We start from the raw sequence: 21,314 nt of genomic DNA on the forward strand, positions 1-21,314 counted from the left end.
GTTACATACATGAACGGTACAAGCCGATCCCCAAGCTGATACATATAAACTTTGTTTTTCTTTTTAAGTTCTTAAAATTTCTAAAATTGAGAAATGTTGTTTGACTTGCCGGATCCTTTCTATAAAAGAGTGCTGATATTATATTTTAGAGAGTGAAAACGTGCATTCAATGTCATTGTTTTGTTGTTTTCTTGCAATAAAGAATAATGGATACTCATACGACTTTTTTTTATCTACACCATTCAAAATATTGTCAAAATAAGAAAAATATATTGACTATATCTGAAGTTACAAAAAAAAAAGTGTTATAGAATAGAATATTTTTATATGTTATAGAAGCCTATGATGTAACCTGAAAAAAAATACAAATAATTATTGTAATGACGTCGCGCAAGATACTGGTGACAATTTGAAGGTGATTCGAGAAAAATCGGCGAAAAGGCTAACTGTCCGTTTAGGACGCAACAATTTGCAGAATCGCTAAATAATTTTCGTTACCCAATCTAATGGCAACAAAATATCTGTTTTTCATGATATTTTTTTCACGAATAGGTTTCGATTTGAAGCGCTAAATTTTATGAAATAGGCAATTTTGCCGTGTAATGCGTAACATTGAACATTGAGATCTCCAAACATTTTTGAGAATGAAATATGGATTGAGTAGCCAAAGGTAGTTCTCATTTGGAAGGAATTAAGAACCATATGTAAAGTTTTGAATTACATAATTTTACTTACATATATGACGTCATACATGTAGAAAAATGACGTCATAGCAACTTTTTGATCTTGTAATGGTGACAAATAATCTAGACTCCAACTGCAAACTTTGAAGATCAAATTCATATACTGAAGGTAATTTTAAAAGGATATCGTTTATATTTATAATTTATAAATTACAAACATTTCTGTTTAAATTGGTACCAAACTTTTTGAGTTTACTTGTTTTAAAAAAAAACTATTGAAAAAATTTAAAATCAGAAAAAATGTCCCGTATCATCTGAAATCCAAACAAATATTCCATTTTGACGATTTCGGGATCTACGATGTATCGCGATTAAATCAGAAGAAAAATACTGATACAGATTTCAAAAATTACAACAAATACTGAACATGATAATATAAATACTGGCTGTTTTTATATTTTATCCTTTTCGCAAATAAAGAAAAGAAAAATCAGAAAAAATGTCCAATGAGACAAAAAACGTCGAAAAATAATGAAACGTCATATTTCACACAGAGTCAATACGCAAAAGAAATTATAAGAAGAACTTGTAAAGAATCGATCTTCAAACATGAAACGATATGGGCATGTTTTGCCTTAGGGAGCTTCCATTTGATTTTTAAGGGGGGGGGGGGGGGGGCTAGAATGAAATTTGAAAAAGAGGGAGGACAGGGGTTTTGAGTGTAAAAAAAAGGCAGACAGGAGTTTCGAGTAAAAAAAATAATGAATAAGAATGGAAACGGGGAATATGTCAAAGAGATAACAACACGACCAAAACGTAGAAAACAGCTCAAGGCCACCAATGGGTCTTCAACATGCGAGAAATCCCGCACCCAGAGGAGGTCTTGAGTAGGCCCCGAAATCCTAATGTATACTAGATCAAGAAAATGGACGCCACTCTTCACTTCGAAACACAGAGATGAACTAAAAGTAAAAAAATATAAAAGACTAACAAAAGCTATAGGTACCTGACTTAGGACAGGCGCGAACTGCGGTGGGGTTAAAAGGGCAGGATGAGCAGTTGGCAAACAAACCCAGGATAAACTTGTAAAAAAAGGCAGGACCAAATATAGTGAAAATAAAAAGGCAGGACCGAGATAACAACTAAAAAAAATGCCGGACAAAATTTTTCATCCTAGCACCCCCCCCCCCCCCCCCCCCCCCATTAAAATCAAATGGTTGCTCCCTTAATGAAATAAAAATATTATTCTATATTAAAATTCGTAAAAAATGATTTGACTTTAGGAAGTTCTGGAACAATCTAAAAGAAGAGTTACCATATTAGATAATTTTCGTAGACAAAACAAGAGGCACCAATCCTTTCAAACAACCGAAATGATCTCTGGTGTTTCAGGAGAATGATTAGTTCCAAAAAAATAAAACACGAGACAAAAAAGACTCATATTTAATTATTGAATGTATTTATAAACCAACAATCAATTAAAATAATCGGACTTAAAAAAATCAGACCAAAATTTTGTGTACATTCAAATATAAATATGCTTTCAGAAATATGAATAACAGAAAAAAAAGTAAACTTTCGGCTAAGGAAATACTTATTAGGAACAGAGAACGAAAAAGGCTTCAGAAAAATGAAACGAGTAGAAAATCTTATGGAAAGTTGTACAAGAATAAAGAGAGCGAGACAAAAACATATAGTCAAACGATTAATGCAAGAAAAAAGAGAGAACAAAGGGAGAAATCTAAGAAAATAAATGAAAGAAAACTGAAAAATAAAATGAATGTCCGTAAACACAGAGGTAAAAAAAATGTAGAACTTTCATCAATGTCACTTGTTGTACCAGAAGGTTCAAATGTTTTCAAAAACAGAATGGAAAAGGCCAGAGCCCTAAGAAAATTTAAAGAAGGTTTACCAAAATCTCCATCTAAACGATGCGCAGTTATATCGACTTATTTGGCCCACAGATCCCCTCGATCGCCAACAATAGCTAATCTGAAACATTCAGTTTCGCCAGTTGAAATGGCCGTCGTTGCAGATATTCAAGAAATAATAAAATCTACAAAATTAAAGCGATCTTAGAATGCACGTTCGGTAATGAATTCTGTTACTGCATCAATCAGCGGGGAAAATTTAGCAAACTCGAGAGGTAAAATTAAACTGTGTAAAAATTTAGGTTTGCCAGCAAGAAGGGTTGCTGGAGGCCAGCGTATTAGGTCTAGAATTCTTAAAAGTGAATCGTTTGCATGGGCTCTTACGCAACAGAAAACAAGAAAAGATTTCATTTCAGAAGAAACAAAGAAAACAGTTTATAACTTTTGGCTCTCTGATGGCATATCACACCCGACCGGCAACAAATCCGATATCAAAAGAGAACGATTGGGACCAAACTTATATACTTCGCATATGACACACGTGCTGGAAAAAACACAAACTGATGCGTATTTAGATTTTGTCGCCAAATATCCGGAAATTAAAATTGGACAAAGAGCATTTGAGAAACTTCGACCGTTTTTCGTAAGACCTGCATCTGAAAAAGATAGAAATACATGCTGTTGTAGATATCACGTGGAAGCAAACCTTGTTTTCAAAGCATGTATGAAGTTCAGAAAATCGTGTGATAGGGAAACCGATTCGCAAGAAAGTGACTATCCCGTATTTGAGAAAATGTCAGACCTTATACATATTACGCTATGTCCAAAAGTAAATGGATTTTATAGAAAAAATTGTCTTGACCGAAAATGTAGCCTTTGCGGAGTTGGTAATTTCAAACTTTCACCCAACGAATCACAGTCGTCTTCAACTGTTGAATGGCAAAAATATGAATATATAACTGAAAAATCGAAGGGTAAAAATGTAAGGCGCCGACTGACCCTGATAAAAAAGAAAACTAGCGTAAACGAAATGTTTCTCAATTTAAAAAAGCTTCTCGAAACTTTCCCCGCTCACCAGCACCGATCAAACTGGCAAAGCAATCAACTTAAAAGTCTTGTTCAGAACTTGCCAGTCAATCATTGCATATGCATCCACGATTATTCGGAAAATTATCGCTGTGTCGAGAAAGAAGAAATCCAATCCAATTACTTCCAAAGAACTGAATGCAGCATTCATGTAACCGTCATGCACCGACACGCCATTTTAGAATACGATGGTGTAGACAGTACAGAAGAATTTCCGGAAATAATTACGGAACATTTTTTCGTAATTTCCCCGGACCTGCAACATGATAATGATTTTACAAAATATGTCCAAAAGAAAGTTAAGGAATATTTAGATTCAATATCATACACAGTTGATCATATGCATGAATTCACAGACGGTTGTTCTAGCCAATATAAATCGCGGCACTGTTTAGGAAGTTTATCTACTGCCATCCCTGATTTCGGATATAAAACATTCCATAGAAATTTCTTTGAAACAAGCCATGCAAAAGGGCCTCAAGATGCCGCGGGGGGATTTATAAAAAGACAGGCGGACATATCTGTTCTACGTGGCAATACAGTGATTCAGAATGCGAAGGATTTATTTACGTTCTGCGAAAGTAGCCTTAAAAAGCCAAGAAGTGCATTATTTAAAAGAAGGGTATTTCGATATGTGGACTCAATTGATAGACACAATTCCAAAATATTTAAGCCGATCCAGCAAAATAGACAAATACATCATGTTTTTACTAGTACATGTAATGAAATCATTGTTTCCGATCTCTCTTGTTACACGTGCGATCAATGCATTTTGGGGAATTATCTTAACTGTTTAAATGTAGAAAATACCGGGGTAAAGAAAACTATTAAGCCACGCGAAATAACACAAACTTCTAACGAAGAAGAAGTAGCACAAGACACTGACATTCTTTCAGAAGACATATCAGATTTGGTATCCATAAACTCTGTTGTGGCTGTCAAAACCGACGATGATAACTTTGACTATTATTTAATGAAAATTTCCAAAGGTTCACACGTATTGAATTCAGCAGAGAGTGACAGCTGGGGTGCTACATATCCCCCTGGATTCGAGGTTTTCCGGGGTCATTATTATGACAAAATCAGTGACAATGATCCGTTAAAATATAAACTTTTAAAGACAAAGACTGCTTTGGTACCGACGAAATCTCTGCTATACATACTTGCTGATGTACATGTAGATGCCTCTTATCGTATAACTATTTCAGAGGACACCCATCTAGACATTCTTTCTGTATTGGACAATTTGGATTGAAATAAGAATTAAATTATAAAACATCATGCACTGTTGTTTAGCCACTCATAAAATATTTTAGTAGACCTTTCCGATTCAAATGAAATGATTCAACGTGGCTCTGCTTATAATTAAAAAATAATATATAAGTACGTCTGAGTCAGTGACAACCCTACAACAGATGTATCCATCGGATCGCCATCAATGATGGTGATACATGGCTGTGTACATAATGTATATACAACTCGTCTAAACATAATGTTTAGACGAGTTGTATATATATATATATATATATATATATATATATACATTTTTCGTTAAATAAAATATACATGAATATCTTTACTGAAAAAAAATATTCCCATGAAAAAAAAACTGAATGAATCAATGCTTACACATTAGAAATCACATTAGAAAAACGTTACGTAAAAAACAAGAAAATAAGACGGCTTTTTGCTATATTTCCGACGTTACGTTATTATCACCAGTATTTTGCGCGACGTCAATATACACCAACCATGAGATCAAACTATAAAGACCTTGTTGAAAAAGTTTTTAAACAGATTACGTAACTTTAATTAATCAGCATTGGATTGAATTAAGTGATTACGAGTGGCATTACCTTAGTTCACAATCATGAGACAACTGTTGAATAAACAAACCAATTAACTAATGATTTGATTAAATAAGTCATTATGATGCGTTAAATTTTATATGTCCATTGGACTGTAAATAATTATTTAGCTATTCTGTCAGTGTGTGTGAACTGAATAAAATAAAAATCGCCATGAAATAAAAGTTATCATGGAAAATAACTTCATAATTTAAAAATGTAGAAACTGCGATACAAACAGACACAATAACACTAATTTTCGTATGGATTTAAAATAGTTCGTTAACTGGTACTCCAATACTTCACTGACCTGTTGTCATCCATCATCGATCGGACACTTTTTTCAAATTCCATTTATACTGTTAAAGTTTGTGACAAATTCCTCCAAAATCTAGTTAATTCATATTTTATTATGGGGCCGGATCGACTTGGGGACGGATCGACGTGGGCCGGATCGACTTGGGCAGGATCGACTTTGGGCCGGATTGACTTGGGGCCGGATCGGTTTGGGGCCGGAACGACCGGATACCGATCAGGATTATCTGGGATTACTAGATGATAATGTTTAGTGTCAATCAGAACCCCGAATAGATATAAAGCAGTAAAAACATGATCAAAGTTTTTTAAACATGCATCTCAAATATGTGTATATGTACGCAGGGACCTGTTTCGATCAAGGACGTATTACTAACATATATACGTCCTTGGTTCGATACAAGTTCTTCATCTCGGAATGATCTTTGAAAGTTAAAATATTTCATGGGTCCATTGTCAATCAAATAATATGAAAATACATATATACAGATTTTCATACAAGAAAAATGTGTCTTCTTAACAGTAAAATTAATGATGATCTACTAAGTTTTTAATATAATTTTTCCAACAGGCTATTTAGAATATTTATGATTTACTTGATTCAGGGACTTTCTATACTATACTTGCTTGCATCATGACGATATCTTCATTCTTCATTCTTCATTCTTCATTCTGGCAAGTTAGCCAAATAAGTGATCAAAAGTAGTTAATGACAATGTAAATTGTATATTTTTGAAACATTTAGCTATCTTGAAATTTTGAAAAAAGTTCTCACTTTCTATAGATGATGCTCGGAACACTTAATTAATGAGGGTGGTAAGGGATATTTTCGTCACTGCAACGTGTTTTGCTATTTTTATTTCACGTGCAACCGTGAAAAAAGTTCGTTATTCACCGTGTTCCGTGAAATCGGTTTAAAGATCAACTTGCAAGACATTTTTAATGTACATATGTCCTAGACTATATGAGTATTTGGACCGTATTTACGTATACTCGAACGGTCCGACTATACGCGTACGGTCGGACAGTATACCAGTATACTCATACGGTCTAGTACTACGAGCTGGACCATACATGTATTTGGACCATATGGGTTTATTTTAGACAATCATTTATGAAAAAAACTTTTATTTAAGAATTGAATGCTTCTTTTTGTAAATTTATTGGGGTGTAAAAGCGTTGACCGAAGTACATTTAAAAATGTACGCACGGTCAACGCTTTTACAACCCTATAAAGTTACAAAAAGAAGCATTCAATACTTATAATTACATTTTTTAGCTATGATTATGAAAACACGAATTTTATATATTTTATTATTTAATTCACCTGTGCACTTTATTGTTGGAGCACGTGTTAATTATCATGAATGAAAAGTTGTATTGAGCATTGCAACTGCTTACGGAATAACACGTGATGTGCAGTTAGCCAATTAGAATAAAATATTATAATGAAACATACATCTAATGTAATTATTGAGTATTACAAATTAATATTGAATAAAGTGAATAAGTTAACATTAAATCAATTGAAATTAAATAATTCTGTATTTAATTGTCTATATAAATCCTATGTTCACCCGGGTGAAACTTGCTGCTCCAGGGAGCATAAGATATCTTACATTCACAAGTTTTGTTCATGCCTGTTCCTTTGCATTTGTATCTCTTGATTGTTTTGCGGCAGCATGTAATGACATTTCTTCTGTTTTCCACTGTACAATTTTAAATTTTGCGTGTCAAAAGTTCTATATATATCACTCATATAACAGGAGTTCAATATTCCAAATTCACATGGAAGTTTGTATAATATCATCAACCCTACATCTGCCGATTTTTTTCTCATAGTAACAAAGCTACCTTTTTCAATCTTTGCATTATTTTTCGGCAGTTTTTTATTATATTAAATTTTTGACCAGATTTTTTATAATTTCTGTCCAGTATCATCCGATTTCTGTCGTGATTCACGGGAGATTAACTTTTACAAATAGTTAAACGTTAAGTTTTTATTCCATTTACAATTGAACTTTTTAAAGTAATTCGAGATTTCAATTATGTTGATCTGTAATATTCATTTGTATCTAATAAACTTGACCAACTTGCAAAATGTACGTGTACAGTCCGACCGTATGAGTATCTTAAAAAAAAAGTACGCATACGGTCCGGATATCATATTTCAATTAAGGAATCTAACTCAACTTGTGTTATTCGAACTTTCAAGCATCTGTACATGAAAAATACCACAGAAACTTGTTAAAAGTAAGGACTTTTGAGAAATTTCATTGTTAATGTAAAAATTATATGGTGTTGCCACAACAAGAGATATGCAATTTTGGTAAATATGCTAATTGAGGTCTGGAATTAGCATTTCAGTAACGGCTTTAGTAGTTCTTTGTACATTTATGTATCATAATCATTTAGCTTAGTTTCTTTTGTTGCCTGTTCTATAATCGGACTCTTTTTTACAGGGCATTTTACTGTGTGTTCTTTCTTCTACATTGGCTAGAGGTGTAGGGGAGGGTTGAGATATCACATGCATTTAACATGTTTAAGCAAGGCCGCGTTTTTTAACCTGTCCCAAGACGGACAAGTTACTCTTGTATGTTTTTGATTTTATTTCATTTATATGTATAGGAGATTAGAATGACATCAATTTTCACTGAACTAGCAAGTACACATTTTTATTTAGGGGCCCGTCTCCGAGTGCGTTGAAGTGAGACCTATATTGGTGGCCTTCTGCTGTTTTCTGCATGCTCTTTGGTCGGCTTGCTGTCCCTTTTCTATTGTATCTAGTTGAAAATATGTCTTGAAATTTCTACATGAATACTATACAAATCCTTGATGAATATATTAAAGGGAACCACGTTTTCATGATAAGCTTGTGGTGTAATATACTTTTCTTGTTCAACTTTTTCATCTATTGCGTATATAAAAACAATATGATTGAAAGATGTAGAACTTGAAGACACGGTTCTTTGTCTTAGAAACTGATTACATTCTATTTTCAAATAACGAATTTTAATTTGTTGTCTTCCTTAATACACCTTTCTAATTTGTTGCAAAGCTGCCATGATCTGTCTTAACGTTATGTTTTTGTTTAAGGTTTTTTGGTTAATCAGTCCGTTTTATTTTGTGTTGAAACATGTTTAAGGTTTTACTCTTAGCCAGAGGTCATTGCCTGAAAAAAAAAATCCCGCCTATTTGTAGAAAGAGGATCTCGTCCTCCAGAGAGATTGGACCCAAAATATTTCTCTTAAAAAGTCTATATCTTCTGCGTTTATTTCAAAATAACATATTTATTCTGTCATCACTGTGACTTTTTGGAGACTATTTTTTTTCTTCATATATAGGTACGTTAATTAATTGCCCTCTTTCATTGCATGAACGGTATACCGCATATGTATCAAACTCTAGAGTAGGATTTATAGAGGGGCTCAGGGCGCCCGGCCCGCCCCTTTTAGTCCAAATAATTATGACGTCTGGCTAAGGAAGGCGTCCCAGAAAAACATTGAAATAGCCTTGCCGTAGGAAGGCGTCCCAGATAAAAAAAAAAAAAAAACCCAAACAAAATAGCCTTGCCAGACGTCGTAGGAAGGCGTCCCAGAAAAAAAGCCTGGCCAGACGTCAAAGTTATTTGGACTAAAGGTGACAGTGTTTTGAATTTTATTCCTCTTTCTAATTTCAAAACATTTACATGTTTTAAAGCTTGCTTTGGTTAAATGTTCTTCGACAATGAATATTTGGAAAATTTTCGGTCATGTCTATAAATATATTTGTAATGTTGAATGCTCCTAATAAATGCAACTGTATTCAGTTCACGAGTTTGTTCCTCATACCGTTAAAACGTAAATACTGAATCTATTTCAGACTGAAGTTAATGCTATAGCTACATGTGTATATATCGGTTATGCATACCTATTGATGCGGTATCGGCCGGACTTTGCTTATTGTTGAAGGTCGTACGGTGATTTATTATAGTGTTTAATTTCTGTGTCATGTGGTCTTTTGTGGAGAGTTGTCTTATTGGCAATCATACCACAACTTCTTTTTTGTTGTATATTAATCCTTTTCTAATAAACATGTTGGATGACGTTTTTTTATAGAATGTAGAAACTAATCCCCTCTTATTATAAAATGAATATTCATATAAATTGGAATAAATAAACATTATTTGTGGTGCCATTAATCTAAGTACATAGTTCAGACCAACAATTGACATACTTGTACTTGCACTTCAATTTATCAAACACAATAGATACGATATATGGTACACTATAGCATGTACGAGAAACGGGATTGTTTAGTATACTAATTAAACCAGGAAATTAAACAATTGTTTGACAAGATAATTGCAAATATGTGGTATCCTGGACGCATTCTAAACGGTACATTCATGACGGAAGTTGAAATGGGTTTAATAGCCAAAATAATACATTTCTAGGAATGTGCCTAGTTATTTAAAGGACTCTCCTTTGGAGAGAAGTAATTTAATCAGGGTGCTAAAGTTATGGATACAATTTTAACCATATTAAACAAATATTTTACACTTAGATACAATTTTAACCTTTAGCACCCTGATTAAATTACTTCTCTCCAAAGGATTTAACATGTTAGGTGCACAAAAAAAGACAACAACAACACATGCAAAACAACAACAACGACAACAAGACCATATAAACATCATCTGGAAAGGAACTCATCAAGAAAACAAGACATTGCGGAATCAAGTCCTTTTAATATTCTTCGTGCCGATCAAACGAGGTAGCCCTTTTCAACTGGTCCTTTGCATTGGTTCGTATGTTGTGTTTTTACACCACTGTTTTTTTTAACTTGTTTTTTTTTAACTTGTTTTTCTTAAGATCAGTTTTGCTGTAGCTTTTTATCAGTTTCCTCTGTATATGAGAGTTGTCATGGTTTATTTTGTTGCATTCACATGCGGTTACGCTGTATGTATACGCATTATATGCAGTTAATATCAATATAGATTAATTAAAATAAGATATGACATAACAGGATTCAAGTTTATTTTTCGAATACTATGCTTTTATACATATGCCAATAAATAAACAATTTTTGTTAGACAGGTGTCATAAAACAAAATGCATGAATCTACGTCTGTTGTATATGGAGTGAAACAGCCTTCGTATCTTTATTTAAACTAACAGCGTGATCTGTAAAATAAGATAATTTATTAGCTGTAAAGCGAAACTTTTTACGACTTGCACAACTAGGATATTGCAATAAACAAGAAAGTAAAAAAAAAACCGCCATGCATGGTCTCTAGCAATTAGTTAAGTTGCATATAGCGTAATGATTTGATTTGATTGATTGATGTTTAACGTCAATTTCAGCATTTTTGTGTTATGTCGTCGCGGTCAGTGTTTATTGGTGGCGGAAGCTGGAATGCATGGAAAGAACATAGATCTTTGGTAAGAATACTGAAAATCCTAGTCAATTCTAAGATTGGAGTCGAGAGCACCTGCAACGTGAGGGATTTGAACTAACAAGCTCAACCTTTGCAGGCTAGTTATACAGTAGTTTGACTTTTGACCACTCGGCCACTGAGACCATCTTCACACAAAACATATGGTGTTGAAGGCGATTGTTTGGAATTCTCTTATAATTTTGTTAACAAACTTTCTGTATATATGCTCGGGGCGATGCATTGTGTAGACTAAGCTTCAATACTGAGGACCGTATGTCGATCTAGCTCTGAATATGTTTTGTGCCTTTGTGTCGTTTTGCTGCTACGTATAGTTGGTATACCGTTTTGCGTATTTTTTCACAATCATCTGGGTTTTTTTTACAAAAAATATATAAATTAGTGTTCAACTAGCTAAATGACTATACATTTACCATGTTTACTGCCTCACAATCAAATGTAAAACAGAATGTAATAGTTCTATGAAAATATTTATACATTTTAAGTAGTTTATATCTATTACATGGCTAAAATATACAAGAATCATAAACTTACATCTTGTATTATTCTCTTCCAATTTCTTTCTTTTACATATAGAATGTAAAACCATATAACTGACAAGTAGTAGACTGACAAGTATGACTGGTATCGCAACAGATACCGTAACTATGACCTCTGTAGTATGGCTATTATTTCCTGCTTAAAGTATAAACAGAACACTTATCATTAAAACAAACCGCAAGGATATGATTCAATTTTATTTACACAAAGAAAAGAAATTTAATGGCCACGCTGTGAATAACTGACTGCTAAATCCTTTTTAAATCATAAGCTACTGCTTAAAATATAATTTGACAGCTTGATGTCCCTTTTGCATTTAACATCGACCATTGAGCATTTGTGGTATACATGTACTTCAACAATCAGATTGATCCGACATGTTACGAAAAGGTATATTCTCGTTGCTGAGGTTGACAAATTACACTTTAAATTTGGGGACGGTGTCAAAACATTGATTATAGATAAAGATTAAATCATGTGCGTCTTGGTGAATTCAAATCACATTTACGTAACATCCTAATATTATGACATTTGCTTTTGTGATATTGTTGACTATCAAACGACTTGAAAGTTGTACGCGTGTAATAGTGGGTGGGATAGAAAAAGGGGGGCTGAGAGTTATACAAGTTCATTCGATTCTAGATTGATTATATATACATAGTAAGCCAGTTAGATAATAATTTTATTGTTGTATTACAGTTCCTGAAAAAGTTTAATGTATGGCTTTATTAATCCCCCACAACGCTCTATTGTCTGATTGTTTCCTTCTCTCGGGTGTCTCCATAAGCTTCCATTGACTCTGAAAGTTTTGAAGCGCCTTATATCGTGTTCGACATATACCCGCCACTCATCGGTGTTAATTTTCCTATTGTCATTTTCTTATGAAACGATTGGCAAATTTCAACCAAACTTTCCAGGAATTTGTAAAATACAAAATATCTGCATAAGGTGGTGTTAAGGTGTAAATGCAAAGTCATTATGTAATGCTTTTGAAACTCTGCGGGGATGTTCAACTGATGAGTAGTGAGTCATATTTTACACAAACCTCTTATCGTTCTAAACAGGCATTAAATATTTGCCACTGAACGTTATGCAACCAATAATCAATCAATCACAAACACCTCATAAAGAAAATACAAATTGAGCTGAAACTGTTTAAATTAAGACAAAGTTGGAAGAAAATAAAGGAAGAAAAGTCATGCTCTCGAAGCTATGTGACCGGGAGTATAAATTTTCTAAACTAGAATGCAACATGATTCGAGTTGAAATTATATAAAACTCATGTCTATGTGTTTTAAAACAGACCCCGTCAGATAAAAAAAATTAGGTGGCAAACAACTGGATCAAAATACATAAACTTCTTTGTGTGCTTTTCATACCTATATAAAAATGACCGTTACATATATTCACGAGCAGGTATTTGTAAAGCAGTTTACAATACTTAAGATTATTTGCAACTTCTATCAATTTTGCAAGGGCTCGCCCGAAATATTTACACACGCATGTACCCCGTGTCTCCGTTGCATTTACATGACCGCTCCCTCCCCCCTCCAATCTTTTGCATTAGAGTTTCTTAAAAATATCATGGAATTTATTAATATCTATTTCTTTTATTTCTTATGGTAAAAATGTTTCTGAATATTCGTTCCATACGGCGAAATTGCCTCCAAAAGTATCAATTCAGTTTTTAAAGAATATTCAATGTATACACAGGTAATCTCTTTTGAATTTCGACACAGTCCCCACATTTAAAGTGTAATTTGTCAACCTCAGCGTCGTGAATATACCTTTTCGTAACATGTTTATTACCTTGTAACAATTTCGAGATCTTTAAATAATTGTTGAATCGTTGGTATCAATTATCGTGGTTTGAGGAAAGCTTGCATTATCGTGGATAGTTGATTTCGTGTTTTGGGCAATCTCTGCATACAAAGCATACAGCAAACTTGTAATTACTTCAAATTTAAATTTGTGGTTCACCTGTACCCAAGAAACGGATGAAAATTGGTATACAACGAATAATAATGAATTCACAGTATATTATTTGATATAACAAAAAGTAGACTAATTAAGTTCGGTGTTTGAGATTTTTCATTTTAACTTTCAAGTGTAATGGTCCCTGATTGAATGAAAATGTATATGTTCATTGTGTCCATGCGATATCTTTGGAAAATTGAACAAATAGGGATTTAACATTTAAAATCCTTTTCTCTGAAGACAATACGGAGGTCTACTTTGAATATGACAACGTTTTATTATGGTCTTCGGGAGTAAAGACCGTTGTTTCTTTAACAATAACACTTTTACTAGCTAATATCATATACTCGAAAATATTAATTGCCTTTCCAAATTCATCTACCTGTTCTGGATTTTTTTTTATCTTAAAGAAAACTGAAATACAAAAATGTCATTCGCCCAATCTCTCCTCACCCTGTTTTGATTTTCTGTAAAACTTGTTTTGACCTCCAAATAATGTTTACCATGAGATATGACAGCCCTTAATTAAGAAGACATTCAAAATAACAACTGGTATCCATATAATATGGGGTTATAGCAACACATTACAATCATACAACAGGAAATATACAACTTAGCTGTTTAATTTTATGAACAAAAGTGGTCGGAGAGTACTTACATTTGCATGGCTTCAATTGTCCAACAGCATTGTTATATAATCTATTATGCATTGAGCTTACAATACAACTAACTGACACATATTTTCCACAATACTGAGCTTCTTCATTTAACTTGTAATGATATGTAACGTTGTACAAAAATCCCTGTTTTTGTTCTGTAATCATTGTAGAATTAAACCTGTTTTCCTACAAAAAACATAAACTATATTAATACACTTTTAGTTGAGAATATTACTTTTAAATACATTCAACAATGAAAACGACAAGTAATTCTTATGTGTTATCTAAAACAACATATAACATCTTTATTTATTATAATCCCTTATTGTTTGCTGCTGCTCTTTTACGCAACCAAAAGAATAATTAGAATGAATTTCCCCCTAAACTTGTCTGGTCATTTTCCTTGAAGCTGCAAGGAATTAAGACTTTGTAAAACATATGGTGTTGATTCAGAATACATGTCTAAACATTAACAAGGGGCAACGCCCCGTTTTGTCTATAACATCATGACCGTAGAAATAACATGGAACAAATAAATTCAAAAGGTTGTGATAACATTAAATTTTTGATTAATTTGGTGGATGTCTCTAAAACCATTATTTATCAAAATCATAGACGTTTACCTTTGACCTTATCTGTTGGGATGGTAACGTCAAACCCATTCTTGATAGAGATCTTCAGAAATATTTGAGTTATTTTCATATTCAGAAAAAGGAAATAAAATAGTAAAAATGTTTGGAAAAACAAGACGAAATGATCGAAAAAACAATTTAAAAATGCACCACCCCTGTTCTTAACATATATGTTCTATGTAGAGTACTTATTTAAAAACAAAGTACGGTTGATGTAAATTTTTCATGACAATGATTCAACATATAACAAACAATTAATAAAGTCGATGTATTTGATAAAAATGAGAACACTGACATACGCAAGTGGTGTAACAGTATAATTATGGTGAATTTAGTTATATATTAAAGCATGATATAGGGAGAGTTTGGTCCTTTAAGGAATCATCAATGTCAAAAATATGAAACTGCATTATATATATCTCTTATAATATGAACTTTCCATTGTCTGCTTAACATTTACACGAAAAGTTTTAATTTGACCCTCTAAAACATAATTTATATTATAATATTTCAACCACCAATAGATAAAAGTAAAATCACAAAGATACTGAACTCTGAGGAATATTCAAAACGGAAAGTCCTTAATCAAGTGGCAATATTAAAGGCTCAAACATATCAAACGAATGGATAACCACTGTCATATTCCTGACTTGGTACAGGAATGTTCTAATTAGAAAATAATGGCTAAACCTCTCACATGTATGGCAGTCGCATCACATTCCATTATATTGACTACGATGTGTGAACAAAACAAGCAGACAAAATAGCAGTCCACATTATGTAATAAGCTTAAAAAACAAACAAAAATGGAACAAAGAAGCACAAAAAGGCATATAATCAAAGCACATAAGATTTTATTTAAGACAAGAATACAAAAATGTATCACAGCACACTAACAAAATGACGGGATAAACAAGTATAGCGCAACGTTATATGTATCAAAGAAACACAATACGGCTTAAAGAAAAAGCACATTAGCAAAAATGAAAGGCAAGAGTACAAAATAGCACAATACCTAGGTTATGTCTTGGATAAAGATGCAAATCTATAGACTTTTATCGTTTCCCAGTAAACACAACTTAGGTGAGTAAACCCTTTGTGGGATAAGTTTATACGCTACTAGTAACATTGGATTAGTTGCTAGGACTCTGTAGATGTATGTTACATTGCAAAATAATCTACACCTATTTATCTATTAAAGGAACACCATTTATAGATTCATTAAGAAATATTTGACTTTTGAAGCGACAGCCAAACATGTTCAGTGGCTGTAATATTAACAGCGGTCATTGTATACTTACCCCGACAGTGATATGACATGTCGGCTCCGGATAAACCTTTTCGATGTTGATGTTTAGCATATAGATGCCATTATCATGATTATAGCTCTCAATTAATTTTGTTGTGCTTGCAGTTGGCATATCTTGAAAGATAATTAAACATAATTAAAAAAAAATCACAATAACATTAACAACGCTTTATTAAAGTTAAAGACAAAATGTATATGAAATATAGATGTTTCAATATGTGAGTATCGTACACATGATAGAAAAAGATAAAAAGGTAAGCATATTTATTCGAAACAAGATACAAAAAAGCGTTTAAAAAAATGATACACAGAGTCCAATAGTATTGCACATAAACCTTTTACGCATACACAATTACATTCAAGCATTCGTTTTTGTTGACTGATCTAAATTCATTTACAGGCTATTTAGTTTTATTAGTAATGCAACGAACATGATTTAGATTTACACAGCCAATTTTGCATAGGTACTATTTTTGTACTTAAATTCTGTAGTGCTGAAAATTTACTTTTGATATTTAGTACTATCTTTTTACTTTAAAACTATTGTACTATTTACGTACCTGTATTTTACAGTACTTGATTTGTACTTAATATGTTGGTACAGAAATAATACCAAAAGCGATCACAATATTTTATGAAAATCTTAATTTTAAGAGATTTAAAATAGACATACTATCAAAATGCTGAAAATGTAACATTGTAACCAAAAATATGTAGTACTTAAAATTTCAAGTATAAACCAAGTACTGTAAAATACAGGTACCTAAATATTACAATAATTTTAGAGTATCAAAATAGTACTGAATTTGAAAAGTAGATTTCCAGTACTACAGATTTTTGGTACAGACATAGTACCTATGGAAAATTGGCTGTGTATAAATGGAATACTTTTTGTAAAATTGTAAATAATTCAAATCACAAAACTGCCCAAACCGTTACACTCAAACCAATAGTATACATGGTATATGATTCTGCAATGTATTCATCTATTTATAATTTACGACATCGGAAAGTGAAAACAACAATTAGGTGTTGAAATTCCAAATACTTACATACAAAATTACTTTCATTTACTGTTAAAACCTTTTCGTCAAACACTGTTCCCACTCTACAGGAATAAGGGCAATTCAAGTTATTCATAGATGTAGAATTAAAATAAATTTTGAATGTCTTTGGAGGTTCTAGAATTTCTGTGTAATTAGAAGGACAGGTTGACACCCCATTAAAAGTGAATAGTTTATTATCAATTTCTCCTGTCCACTGTCTACTCTTGTCCTTTGGGATATAATCCATGCCTAAAATGGTACAGTTTAAGGTCAATGGTTTCCCCAGTTCAATTACTTCTTGTCCTAGTTGCCAAAATACTGAAAGAAAAATAGTTACTTAGGCATAACACAATGTAAATTTTAAACAGAAAACAAAACTAAATAGATTTTGGGCATGAGAAGGACTTTTCTCGATCAAACGTCACCATGAACGCCAAAGCTTCAACATTTGGAAGTCATATAAATTATTACGATGTAAAACAAATTTCGTTGTAGAAGGGTCTAAATTCAACCCAAACAACATTTCCCAAAAGACCCCAAAAAAGTGAAAAAAAGTATATTTTAACAAAACGCAATCGACTAACAGGTCGAATAACTGATGTTCCTTAAACCATGAGGACTGCCATTGCGAATGCCAAATATATTGATCACAAGATCTAACGAAATGGATTTTAATATTAATTTAATACTAAACAAAAAACAATAAACACGTATACATATATATATATATATATATATATACATGATATATTGATTGCTACTTGTTTACCGTGTAGTGGCAAGTGTGTCAACATTAAAAAAACAACAACATGCAAAACAAGAGAAAAATGCAAAAGCAAGTTTCTGTAGTGTGGTCGACATGTTCAAAAGACAGGAAAATTGCACTGCGACTGTAAAATGAGGGAATGATTGATAAGGACAGTCATTTCGATAATACCTTAAGAAAAAAAAAAATTTAATTGTTGCAATGTATTTAGTGTTTAACAATTCTTAACATATAGATTACAATAAAATGGGACTTTTGGTCACCTACCACAAACCCGAAAGCTAAACTACATTCCTATGTGTTCATCAAAACTATTTTATAAAAAAGAAAAAAGAGAATACCATGTTGGATTTTAGAAATTTGTTTTGGGCTGATGATAAAATGTATAAAGAAACATAGAAATATATTAATTTTTTGGCAAATTATTTTTACGCTCAATTATTTAAACTTATATAAATCAAATTTAGACTTATCGCTCGTAGACAAATATTTAGCATGAAGGACCAACTCGTAAACTAAATATAGATTGATCCTCAATTCATATATTATCATTTAGATATGAAAACAGTAAAATTACAAAAATACTGAACTCCGAGGAAAGTTCAAAAAGAAAAGTTTCTAATAAACGGTAATTTATATCAAAAGCTCAAACACATCACACGAAGGGATAACATCTGGCATATGCCTGAATTGGAACAGGCATTTTCTTATGTAGAAAATGGCGAATTGAATATAGAAATTAGGCAACATCATGCAGAAAAGAAACCAACACAGACAATGAAATGTAGGTATAATTTGTATGTAATTATCAAACAATCATTGAATATAGTCAACTTTCCATGTCTGTGTAGTAACATTCCAGGAGCACCAGCATATGGAGTATATGTGTCTCAATTGATATGTTACTATAGAGCTAGCTCAATGTACGTTGATTTTGTTGAACGAGGAATACTGCTTTCTCAAAAATTGTTAAGACAGGGCTATGAATCAATCAAGTTAAGGTCATCACTCAAGAAATTTTACGGTCGCCATCATGAGCTGATTGGCCATTATGACAAAAGTGTGTCAGAAATAATATCTGATATTCTTCCCCAGTCATAATAACCTTCCATCATTACCGAACTGAACAAAGACATAACACGACGGGTGCCGTATACAGTGCCGGAAATGCTTACCCTTCCGATATTCTGATTTCATTCCCGGTTTTTAGTGGAGTTCGTGTTGTTGTTTTGATTATTATTTATAACTGTTGTTGTACATGTCCTTTGGTTTTTTGGGTCTTTGTTTACTCCTTAGTTTTGATTGTTATTGTCTTTATCTATATAGGTATTTATAGCATGCTTCATTTTTGAAATAATGAATAAAATGAATAAAATGAATAAAATGAACACAATAAATATAATATTTGGAGCAATCATCTATACTTACCTTTTACAGTAGATACTATAGAAAAAGCTGCCAAAACAAAAACTGATTTATAGATACTACCATATCTCATAATTCTTTAAACTGCAAAATAAATTTATAATTTATAAGTGCATTAAAGTGAAGATCTCTACGAAGAAAGATAAAGTGAGAAAGTGATTAATTGGTTAAAACATTTCAAGGCATACAAAAAAATACAAGTCTAAATAAACACATTTATTCTGAAAACAGAGATATTGGCATGATACAGGTTATGTTCTTCTCATGTATTTCATGATGGTGTGATACTAAATCCCTAACGGGAGGGATCGTACTCGATTTTCATATGATAAAGACATAATGTATCAATAAGTTGAATTGAGGTCTGGAGCTGGCATGTCAGTTACTGCTAGTAGTCTTTGTATCAGTGGTATCAGTGTCACTTTACCTTTTTTTTTTTACGATTCTCACATTTGACTCGGACTTCTTTTAAACTGAGTTTTACTGTACATATTACTATGTGTTTCTTACTTCTACATTGGCTAGAGGTATAGGGTGAGGGTTGTGATCTCAAAAACATGTTTAACCCAGCTGAGGTTTTGCGCCTATCCCAAGTCAGGAGCCTCTGGCCTTTGTTAGTCTTGTATGTTGTTTTAATCTTAGTTCATTTATATGTTTTGAAGTTAAGTGTGACGTCCATTTCCATTGAACTAGTACACAATTTTATTTAGGGGCCACCTCTTGGTGTGGGTTTTTCTCGCTGCGCTGAAGACCCATTGCTTGCCGTCGGCTGTTGTCTGCTCTTTTGTCGGGTTGTTGTGTCTGACATATTCCCATTTTCCATTAAAAATTTCATACTATACGAAAGGAAAGAAATGCTCGAATAGCAGAAAAAATATTTCAAAAGAAGATACGTAAATTCACTTTTATAGACCAAATACATCAGATTCAAAATATTCATGTCAACATCGTTAAACAGACGAGTTTGGATATACAACCTGATCATTTATAAATAGAATTAATCAAATTGCGACTGATTTTTTTTTGGGGGGGGGAGGGGGGGGGGACGAAAAGAATACCGTTAACATACCTTCTCCCTGATTCTGGAATGAACACGATGAAGTTTAATGTGAAAGATGATCAACTAGGAATAGAACAATACTTTGGAATTGTCGCCTTATTTATCTTTGATGTATTTTAAAATTGTTTGTTTATTTAATAAGATACAAGTCATTAATTTTCCTATGGTCCTAAATGAGGAAAGCATATATGTTAAGTTATGATATTTGCATGTAAAATTCTGAATGACATTGTTCTAGAAAAAATAATTTGTCAAGCCTCCAAAATAAAAAACAATCTGAAGGCTTGAATTTTTTTTCTAAAACGTTGTCGTTCAGAATTAGTGTTATCAGTACTTACCGATATACATTTCATTATAATAAAATTATAGTGGTCCTATGTATTACAAAAAGCAAATACGACGAACGTTTAGCATAGTTGTAATAACAAACAATTATGATAGACAAAGGTAAATAACTACTGACCATTAATAAACAGATAAGTCTGTCCTCTTACTAATTCAGATAGTTTCTAATAATATTATTATGCAATGTCATTGACAGTTATTACATCTTGGTATCTATGATGAGTGTATATTCAATCACTAAGTCGATGCCACTGCTGGTGGAGGTCTCCCAAAGATATAAATAGCTATTGCTGTATAATTGATAATGTCATAATAA

The 21,314-nt window shown here is 32.5% G+C and overlaps 1 protein-coding gene across 1 annotated transcript; it reads right to left on the minus strand.

The window, feature by feature from the left end:
• Positions 1-13,922: 13,922 nt before the first annotated feature.
• Positions 13,923-19,666, minus strand: LOC139504200 (uncharacterized). The gene is made up of 5 exons (XM_071294265.1): positions 19,597-19,666; positions 17,409-17,720; positions 16,349-16,470; positions 14,415-14,601; positions 13,923-13,942 (listed from the first exon to the last, which is right to left on the minus strand). The coding sequence occupies exons 1-5, from the start codon at positions 19,664-19,666 to the stop codon at positions 13,923-13,925; spliced, it is 711 nt and encodes a 236-aa protein (XP_071150366.1).
• Between the last annotated feature and the right edge of the window lie 1,648 nt (positions 19,667-21,314).

Source organism: Mytilus edulis, chromosome 14 (genome assembly GCF_963676685.1).
Source record: "Mytilus edulis chromosome 14, xbMytEdul2.2, whole genome shotgun sequence".
Lineage (NCBI taxonomy): Eukaryota > Metazoa > Mollusca > Bivalvia > Mytilida > Mytilidae > Mytilus > Mytilus edulis.